The sequence below is a fragment of the Dendrobates tinctorius genome, unplaced genomic scaffold (assembly GCF_039654945.1).
Source record: "Dendrobates tinctorius isolate UK_male_01 unplaced genomic scaffold, ASM3965494v1 ptg000038l, whole genome shotgun sequence".
Classification (NCBI taxonomy): domain Eukaryota; kingdom Metazoa; phylum Chordata; class Amphibia; order Anura; family Dendrobatidae; genus Dendrobates; species Dendrobates tinctorius.
In genome coordinates this window covers 21,236,075-21,246,337 of record NW_027361706.1, presented here as the reverse complement: position 1 = coordinate 21,246,337, position 10,263 = coordinate 21,236,075, and the positions used below count along the sequence as shown (strand labels likewise).

Here is a 10,263-nt window from a genome sequence, read left to right as displayed (position 1 = left end):
TATTGTGTGGCGTGTGTCCTCCAGGACACTATTGTGAGTGGCGTGTATGTCCTCCCGGATACTATTGTGTGGCGTGTGTCCTCCAGGACACTATTGTGAGTGGCGTGTATGTCCTCCAGGACACTATTGTGAGTGGCGTGTATGTCCTCCCGGATACTATTGTGTGTGGCGTGTGTCCTCCAGGACACTATTGTGAGTGGAGTATATGTCCTCCAGGACACTATTGTGAGTGGAGTATATGTCCTCCAGGACACTATTGTGAGTGGGTGTATGTCCTCATGACACAATGAGCAGCTGCTGGGGACAGCTCCGGTGTTGTGCCGCTTCCTGTTTCATGTGGCAGACGGACAGCTCCTATGGCGACGTTCAGGGATCAGGAAGACGCTGGAGCCCCGCAGCCTCTCGCACCATGCCTGGTGAAGTTCACACACTGTGATCGAGACATCTACAGCCGCTCTGTCCCTGAGCAGTGCCCTCTGTGTGGGCGCAGTCCGGTGAGCTCCTGGGCCCTGGAGCACGCTCCGGTCAGCATTCCTAACCCTTTTGTTAATGCACACAGCGAAAAATGCTCTTTTGTACTGAAACCAACAAAAGGCCACTTTCTAGGGTAAGTTAATCATCAATGAGACCTAAGCTGTAGACTTTCTGGAAAATCAAAAGCTCCACAGATTACCACTGGAGTGCAACAACCTTGAAAAATGGCAGCTATTGAATGACACCTACATAAGAAATCCTGCAATGATGGTCTAACATTAGCTCAGCTTTCCATTGATTTGTATGGGAAGAAAGGAGGCCATGAGGAACAACTAATCACTAGTGATTACTAGTGATGACTGAGCGTGCTGGGATAAGGTGTTATCTGAGCATGCTCGGGTGCTAACAGTGACTTCGGTGTGCTCGATTAATATCTTCGAGTCCCTGCACCTGGATGTCTCACCGTTGTTTGACAGCAGCAACACATGCAGGGATTGCCTAACAGGCACGTTCACTCATCACTACTAGTTATATAAAGGGAGTTTTCCAGCACAAAATGACTGTTCAAACCAAGCATATCTAAACAGTAGAAACCCTATATTGAAATCGAACTACTGTTTTCCTGGTATGTGAATTTCGTAATACGGTGGCATATATGAATTGTGTAGAGTGCCCCAGGTTAACGAGTTGTGTAGAATGCATCAGGTTGGCATATGCACGTTGTGTAGAGTACAGCAACTCGTACAGAAATACATTTAGCAGTCCATGGATGAGTGGCAGACTTTGAAGCAATCTTTCATACACAAGCTTGATTTTTTGAGGCAGGTGTTGCATTGATAAGTGGTGTCCTTTTGTATCCTCCTTTTGTAACACACTTTGCACGTTTTTTGCAACTTTCCTCTCTTTGCAGTTTGAGGGATGTCACCTGGGAAAAGAGAGATGGGAGAAGGTATTAAACCCCGCACGTTTCGCCACACATGATGGCTTCATCAGAGGATATAACACCTTCTCCCAGCTCTTTATATTTTTATATCTCTGCTCAGCTGTGTCCTCAAAAAGTCAGTCAAACCTGGGGTCATTTCGGGGTGGACATTGTGCGTTATCGTTGTAATGCAAAAATTTGTGCATGGCCTCAAAGCATGTCCAGGTCATAACCATGTTGAACAGTGGAGCATTGTATAAAACATCAATACTCCAATATTGCAAAATTTCAGGCTTCTTCTCTATCCCCATGTGAAGAACCAGGCCCCAAAACTTCATCATTTCTACTGTGTCTACAGGGGTCCGGTTGGAAAATTATGGAGTGGGATTTTGGGATAAAAATTGTTAGGTGTACAAATTTGTCAAAGAAAAAGGATTAGAAAAAGTCGATTTGTGTGAGGCCAGTGGTGTCAAATTGGATTCCTGATTGTGCCACAAAATCAGAAATAGGTGGCTCATAGTCCTTGGGGGTGAGGTCCATACAAGGTCACTAACGGTGAGCGATGGCTCATTTGCTGTCCTGGGGCGTCTGCCTGGTGGTTCATTACAGACCAGTCTCCAATCTCCCCTTCATCTCTAAGCTTTTGGAGCGCCTAGTCTACTCCCGCCTTACCCGTTACCTCTCCACTCACTCCCTCCTAGACCCTTCACAGTCTGGCTTCAGACCCCTACATTCGACTGAAACTGCACACATCAAAGTGACCAATGACCTTCTGACAGCAAAATGTAACGGTGAACACTCTCTGCTCATTCTTCTCGACCTTTCTGCAGCTTTCGACACTGTTGACCACCGTCTCCTACTCTCTAGGCTCCAGTCACTAGGCATTAAGGACACTGCTCTCTCCTGGTTCTCTTCCTATCTTTCTGACCACTCCTTCAGTGTTTTGTTCTCTTGCTCCACGTCATCTCCTCTTCCTCTCACTGTCGGGGTACCTCAGGGCTCAGTCCTTGGCCCCCTTCTCTTCTCTCTCTACACGGCCCTAATTGGACAGACCATCAGCAGATTTGGCTTTCAGTGCCATCTTTATGCTGATGACACACAACTATATACGTCATTCCCCGACCTTACCCCCCGCTGTACTAAAGAACGCCAGTGACTGTCTGTCAAAAACAGAAACTCAAAAACTCTCAAAAACGGAACTTCTTCTGCTTCCGCCATCTACTAACCTCCCTAAATCTGACATTTCCCTCTCCGTGGGTGGCACCATAATAACACCCCGGCAGCAGGCGCGCTGTCTGGGGGTTATGTTTGACAGCAATCTCTCCTTCACATCCCATATACAATCTCTTGCCTGCTCTTGCCGCTTACACCTAAAGAACATCTCCAGAATTCGCCCTTTTCTCACCATGGAAACAACAAAAACCCTCACTGTAGCATTGATCCACTCCCACCTGGATTACTGCAACGCTCTATTAATTGGCCTTCCCGCTACTCGACTTTCCCCTCTCCAGTCCATAGTTAATGCAGCAGCCAAGGTCATCTACCTGGCTAAATCGGTACTCGGACGCGTCCGCTCTTCGCCAGTCCTTACATTGGCTGCCCATTCATTATAGGGTCCAAGTACTTGCTCTCACCCACAAAGCTCTCCACAGTGCAGGACCCCCCTACATCTCCTCCCTCATTTCTTTCTATCGGCCTAGCCGATTGCTGCGCTCTGCAAAAGACTTTTGACTAACCTCTGCACTAATCCGCACCTCCCACTCCCGACTCCAAGACTTTTCCCGCGCTGCGCCAATCCTCTGGAATGCTCTACCCCAAGAAATTAGGACTATCCACAATTTGCAGTTTTAGGTGCTCTCTCAAAACACATCTATTCAGAGCAGCCAATCACGTTCACTAATCAGTCATTTTATGTGCAAGTGTGAGTATGTAGCCCAGTCACTATCTCTGTCCCCCACCTTCTCAAGATGGCTGGACCATCATTGTAAATACACACCTGTTCTTTGTATCTCCCCCACCTCATTGTAGATTGTAAGCTCTCATGAGCAGGGTCGTCTTATTTTACTTTAATTACTGTACTGTTAACGTTGTTACTTATGACTTGTGTTTTGAAACTGTTAAACTGTAAAGCGCTGCGGAATATGTTGGCGCTATATAAATAAAGATTATTATTATAGCTAGGAGTTTGTATGTTCTCCCCGTGTTTGCGTGGGTTTCCTCCCACACTCCCAAGACATACTGATAGGGAATTTAAATTGTGAGCCCCATCGGGGATAGTGATGATAATGTGTGCAAACTGTAAAGCGCTACGGAATATGTTAGCGCTATATAGAAATAAAGATTATGCTAGAGGATGAGGAGGAAAACTAGAGGAAGGTGGGATCCTCTCGCTCACTAGCACTGTCACATGCAAGGAAGGAGCATGCCTCCTTGGCTGAAGACCGTGTTTGGGAGGAGTGAGACTTTTTTTCACGTGTGTGGACCAAATGTTATTTAGGTGTGTGTTTGGTGTAAACTTTTTTTTTAATAAATTAAATTTAGAATAGAAGGAGAAAAAAATAGAAAGGGGAAAGTCCTGGCCAAAAGCGAGCACAGACGATGATCAGTGATGTGCGCCACTGATCAGCGGCTGCCGGACGCATGCACGGAGGTGGTGCAAAGGTTCCCCACAGAAAAAATGGACAGGGAAAAAGAAAGTCCTCGAAAAAAGAGAGCACAGGTGCCGATCAGGGATGTGCATCACTGATCAGTGCTTGGCGGCTGAAGGACGCACAGAGAAGAAAAAAACTGCCAAAAATCAAGCGATCAAGTACTGATCAGCGCTCGGCAGCAGAAGGGGGAATAAGTTGGGGAGAAATGGGGATTGGGGTGAATTAGGAAAAAGCAGGGGACAGGAACAGTTCTGGAATGTCACAAGAAGTGATGACACAGGCTTGAAAAAGTCTGTGGCACCACAAGTCACAGCAGAACAACACAGTGACCACTCTGCAACGTCTCCAAGTTAGAATGAGGCAGTGCAGAGCGGTCACTGTGGGATCAAACTGCATCGCCCGATCGCTCCAATCACTACTGGGGCTGGTGACGCTGCGGTCTCTTAGCTCCAGGCTATGATCGGTGATGTTACAGCACTGATCATGGCCTAACTTCAGTGTTTCAGGCATTGTAATTGTCTTAAACACTGAAATCGCTGTGATTGGCTGCTCAGAATTGAACAGCCAATCACAGCAATTGTAGTTGCGGGGTAGGGACGAACCCCCCCATGACGAGTCCTGGAGCCCTGCTGTCAGAAACAGCGGGAACCTTCATGCGATCTCTGTGTGGTCAGTCACAGTGGTCGTATGAATGCCAAGATGGACCTATACTTCATCGGTTGGGCACTCCTTCCCTTCCATGACGTGAAGAGGTTAGAGGAGTATTCCCATCACCAAGATCCTATCCCAATATGTAGAAGGAGTAATAATACTGATATTAGCAAATACCTCCAATTAGAAATGTAGCAGTTTTTCTGATTCACTGTCTTTCCTCATGTGCAGGACATTGCAGGACCTTAGGTAACCATGGTTATGACCTCTAACAACAAGCTGTGACTATGTCAGTGGACATATGCAAATTGTCTCTTCAGAAAAGCAGTGGTCGTAACCATGGATACCTAAGGTCCTGCAATGACTGCATGAGGAAAGTGACATAGCGAATCAGAAGAACTATACTACTAATTGGAGGTGTTTGCTAATATTATTATTACACCTACTACTGTACATGTTGGGATAGGATCTTGAAGATGGAAATACCCCTTTAACTCCTTCATGACCTAGCCTATTTTGACCTTAATGATCAGGCCGTTTTTTGCAATTCTGACCGGTGTCCCTTTATGAGGTAATAACTCAGGAACGCTTCAACGGATCCTAGCGATTCTGATTGTTTTTTCGTGACATATGAGTGTTAAATTTAGGTCGATAATTTTTGCATTTATTTGTGGGAAAAAAAAAAATCGGAAATTTAGGGAAAATTTCGCAATTTTCAAAGTTTGGATTTTTATTCTGTTAAACCAGAGAGTTATCTGACACAAAATAGTTACTAAATAACATTTCCCACATGTCTACTTTACATCAGCACAATTTTGGAAACAAATTTTTTTTTGTTAGGGAGTTATAAGGGTTAAAAGTTGACCAGAGATTTCTCATTTTTACAACAAAATATACAAAACCATTTTTTTAGGGACCACCTCACATTTGAAGTCACTTTGAGGGGTCTATATGGCAGAAAATACCCAAAAGTGACACCATTCTAAAAACTGCACCTCTCAAGCTACTCAAAACTGCATTCAAGAATATTATTAACCCTTCAGGTGCTTCACAGGAACTAAAGAAACGTGGAGGGCAAAAATAGACATTTTCATTTTTCCAACAAAAATTTTCTTTCAGCATCAATTTTTTCATTTTCACATGGGCAACAGGATAAAATGGATCCTAAAACTTGTTGGGCAATTTTTCCTGAGTACACCGATACCTCATATGTGGTCATAAACCACTGCTTGGGCGCACGGCAGGGCTCAGAAGGGAAGGAGCGCCATTTGACTTTTTGAATGGAAAATATGCTGGAATATTTAGCGGTTGCCATGTCGCATTTGGAGAGTCCCTGTGTGCCTAACACTGGAGCTCCCCCACAAGTGACCCCATTTTGGAAACTAGACCCCCCAAGAAACTTATCTAGATGCATAGTGATCACTTGGAACCTCCAGGTGCTTCACAAATTGATCCGTAAAAAAAAGTACATTTTTCACAAAAATTTTCTTTTAGCATCAGTTTTTTCATTTTCACATGGGCAACAGGATAAAATGGATCCTAAAACTTGTTGGGCAATTTCTCCTGAGTACACCGATACCTCATATGTGCTCATAAACCACTGTTTGGGCGCACGGCAGGGCTCAGAAGGGAAGGAGCGCCATTTGACTTTTTGAATGGAAAATTGGCTCCAATCGTTAGCGGACACCATGTCGCCTTTGGAGAGCCCTTGTGTGCCTAAACTTTGGAGTTCCTCCACAAGTGACCCCATTTTGGAAACTAGACCCCGCAAGGAACTTATCTAGATGTGTGGTGAGCACTCTGAACCCCCAAGTGCTTCACAGAAGGTTATAACGCAGAGCCGTGAAACTAAAAAATCATTTTCCTCAAAAAATTATATTTAAGCCCGCAATTTTTTATTTTCACATGGGTAACAGGAGAAATTGGACCACAAAAGTTGTTGTGCAATTTTTCCTGAGTACGTTGATACCCCATATGTGGGGGTAAACCACTGTTTGGGCACACGTCGGGGCTTGGAAGGGAGAGAGCACAGTTTGACTTTTTGAACGCAAAATTGGCTGGAATCAATGGTGGCGCCATGTCGCGTTTGGAGACCCACTGATGTGCCTTAACAGTGGAAACCCCTCAATTCTAATTCCAACCCTAACCCCAACACACCCCTAACCATAACCCTAACCTCAACACACCCCTAACCACAAGCCTAACCCTAATCCCAACTCTAACATCAAAACACCCTTAACCCTAATCTTAACCCTAATTCCAACCCTAACAATAATTCCAATCCTAATTCTAACCCTAACCCAAAAATAAAAATATCTTATTTTATTATTTGTCCCTACCTATGGGGGTGATAAGGGGGGGAGATTTACTATTTTCTTTATTTTGATCACTGTGAAAGTATCTATCACAGTGATCAAAATGAATGAATGGAAACTGCAGCCGGCAGATTTGACGGGCGCACTGCGCATGCGCCTGCCATTTTGGAAGATGGTGGCGCCCATGATCCATGCCAGAGGGACACCAGGAGCGACAGCGGGACTTGGAGGGTATTGGGGGGGGGGAAGTGGTGATCGGAGGGCTGGGGGAGCGGAGGGAAGGGGAGGGGGGAGATGATGACAGCGGCGGCAGATCACTGCCGTCAGTCGGTGGCGGAGGCAGATCGCCCCCGTCAGTCGGTGGGGGGGCGTCTGACCGTGGTCTCCAGCCATGTCCGATTCTATTGCAGCATCGGCCATGGCTGGATTGTAATATTTCATCAAATTTCATTGATGAAATATTACTATCGCTCTGATTGGCTGTTTCACTTTCAACAGCCAATCAGAGCGATCGTAGCAACGAGGGGGGGGCAAGCCACCCCCCGGGGTGAACCACAAAGCCTCCTGTATCTGCGGGTCGGATGACCTTTCAGTGACCACGGTCACCCGATCCACAGGAGGGTGATTTATACCGTGACGCCTACGTTGGCGTCATTGGTCGTATTGGCACAGGTTTTCATGACGCCAACGTAGGCGTCATTGGTCGGGAAGGGGTTAAGGGTATATTCACATCTGAAGGCCTTTTTTACGTGGATGTTAAAGTGCATCTACTTCAATCCATGGTGGAAGTTTTAGATTTGCGAGAGCTGAAGTCTCACTAAAAAGCTCATTATACATAGAAGCCACCCCTGCGATCAGATGATCACACAGTGTCTCTGTTTCTGATCCACAAAAACAGATATGAATATGATCTGCTCTGATCGTTATGGATCCCACATTTGGGTCTGTGATTTTCACAGCTAGGTGTATAGATCCATGAAACGCTGGGGGTCTCTGTGCCGTCCGACAAAACAAAAACAGATATGTGAACGCAGCCTCAGGTGAGGCAATAATTTACCAAGGATAAGGAAAATCAGCACTCTGATGCAAAGCAGAATATCTTAAAGGGGTTGACCACTACAGGATGACCCCAACCTAATCAATTCAGGACCCCAATTAACATAAAAATTGTGGATTTTCACCTCCCGAAGGGGCCAACAGATGCCCCTTCATGCCACTCTCTGGGAACAACGGTGCCAACTTTTCAGGAGCGACATCACTGCAGGAGGCGAGTGCACACTGTTTTTACTCTAATTGGGGTTCTAAATTGATTACTGTGAGTTGTCCGCTACCAGGACAATCCTTTTCTTAATCAAGTAGTTCCCCTCTTGTAAAATAAAAAAAAAAATAGATACTCCTCTCCGGCACTAACGCCTTTCCATTGATGTTGACGCCACGGCTCCCGTACGCCCTGCAGTCGATCAGTGGTGGCTTTTGGACTTTTTCGCTCTCACTTTTTGCTTGATCACAATTCATCCAAAGAAAGAGCGCTGCAGCCTCTGATTAGCTGCAGGGCTGACGTGGCATAAAATTGTCAAGCGAGCCCCGGGAGACCGGTCACCAACATCGCTGGAACAGCACCAGTGCGGGAGGTGAGCATGTTACTTTATCTTACAAGGAGGATGTCCGGATAGTGATTCCGTCAGCACAACATGACTGCTCAAACCAAGAACAGTTGGTCGTACCACCCAAGGCATGACCAAACAGTTCCCACCTGCTTATTTCACTCTCCTCGGCTACTGTAAATCCAGAGCAGCGAGAGACGGAAATCAAGCAGATGGGAAGGTGTAGGTAACTGTTTGGCCGCACCAAACGCCTGAGCTTGGTTTGAAGAGTCATTTAGCGCTGACAACTCTCTGATGTTTTGTGCTGACCCTGCAGTCATTTACTTACTAGCGTTGCCCAAATCATCTGTACTATTATTTCCCTTACTTATTTAAATGATGGCTGCCACTTCTCATTGTTTCTTCTAGGGAATATGACGGCTGCTCAGATCTCCATGTTGGCATCACCAGTTCTAAAGGTAAAGGTGATGTTGCATATTGCATGGTAGCATTCAAGCACTAGTCACATATACCGCAGTATCGGGGGAATAATTCTGAAGGAAGGTTGTGACTTACGCCATTGTATAGGCCTACGTCCATACATGCCGCCTATATGGATTGCTTTAGTACAAACACCTAATTGCTTTCTTTTCCCAAGGAATCGTGCACCATTACAATGAATCTGGCACCCACAAAGATGCGAGCGGCTGGGAACAGTGTGTGAGCGTCCCACTGGTGCCGCCCGACCAACATGCCCTCATTTACCAGTGGGATTTGTACATAGAAGACTTCTCCCATCATGACAAGTGGCTTCCTTACAGGTCCGTCTCCAAGCTTCCGCCGTAAATGTTTTATTCTTTCCATGTTTCCATTTTTAAATTTCCATTACCTCTTCCAGATACGATGAAAAAGAGCACAACTGCTACACGTACGCCTTACAATTCATCAACGGCCTCCTACATCTCCAGGAGAAGAGAACATTCACCAAAGAGGAATTCACAGAGAAATTTGTATTACCAAGGAGCCGCCGAGCATCCAAGTACATCACTCTGTGTCATGAGGTGTCCCGGAATTATTACTACGTGGTAGACCACCCGAGATACGACGGAGGGGAATGAAAATTAGGTCTATTTACTCTAGAAAAGAGAAGACTTAGGGGAGACTTAATATATATGTACAAGTATATCAGAGGGCAATACAGAGATCTCTCCAATGAACTGTTTGTACCAAGGACTGTGACAAGAACAAGGGGGCATTCTCTCCGTTTGGAGGAAAGTCAATTTCTGCCCCAGCATAGAAGAGGGTTCTTCACGGTAAGAGCAGTGAGGCTCTGGAATTCTCTTCCTGAGGAAGTGGTGATGGCCAACTCACTGAATGACTTTAAGAAAGGAATGGATGCTTTTCTTGTGAGTAACAGTATAGAAGGTTACGAATAACATAATATTATAGGTAGATGGTTGACCCAGCTTAGGGGAAGGAATTTTTTTCCCTATGGAGAAAATTGGCTTCTACTCTGTGGGTTTTTTGCCTTCCCCAGGATCAACAATGCAGAACAGCTGCACTAAAAATAGGCTGAAGTAGATGGACATAAGGTCTTCCTTCAGCCTTCAACACTATGTTACTATGAAGACTAGTAGGGGCTGTGGTCCAAAAAAAAAAATTGGAGG

The 10,263-nt window shown here is 45.6% G+C and overlaps 1 protein-coding gene across 1 annotated transcript; it reads left to right on the top strand.

Annotated features, from left to right (window-relative positions):
- Positions 1-353: 353 nt before the first annotated feature.
- MKRN2OS (MKRN2 opposite strand) lies at positions 354-10,134 on the top strand. Its single transcript, XM_073574263.1, has 4 exons — positions 354-607; positions 9,026-9,075; positions 9,255-9,417; positions 9,495-10,134. Exons 1-4 carry the CDS (start codon positions 357-359, stop codon positions 9,712-9,714), a joined length of 684 nt encoding a protein of 227 aa, XP_073430364.1. The 5' UTR covers positions 354-356; the 3' UTR covers positions 9,715-10,134.
- Positions 10,135-10,263: the final 129 nt, after the last annotated feature.

Excerpts from the sequence above, each read along its gene's own strand:
- MKRN2OS (XM_073574263.1), top strand. The coding sequence starts at position 357 with ATGGCGACGTTCAGGGATCAGGAAGACGCTGGAGCCCCGCAGCCTCTC. Across the intron at positions 608-9,025 it reads ACAAAAGGCCACTTTCTAGG|GGAATATGACGGCTGCTCAG; the intron begins GTAAGTTAATCA and ends TGTTTCTTCTAG. Across the intron at positions 9,076-9,254 it reads TGGCATCACCAGTTCTAAAG|GAATCGTGCACCATTACAAT; the intron begins GTAAAGGTGATG and ends TCTTTTCCCAAG.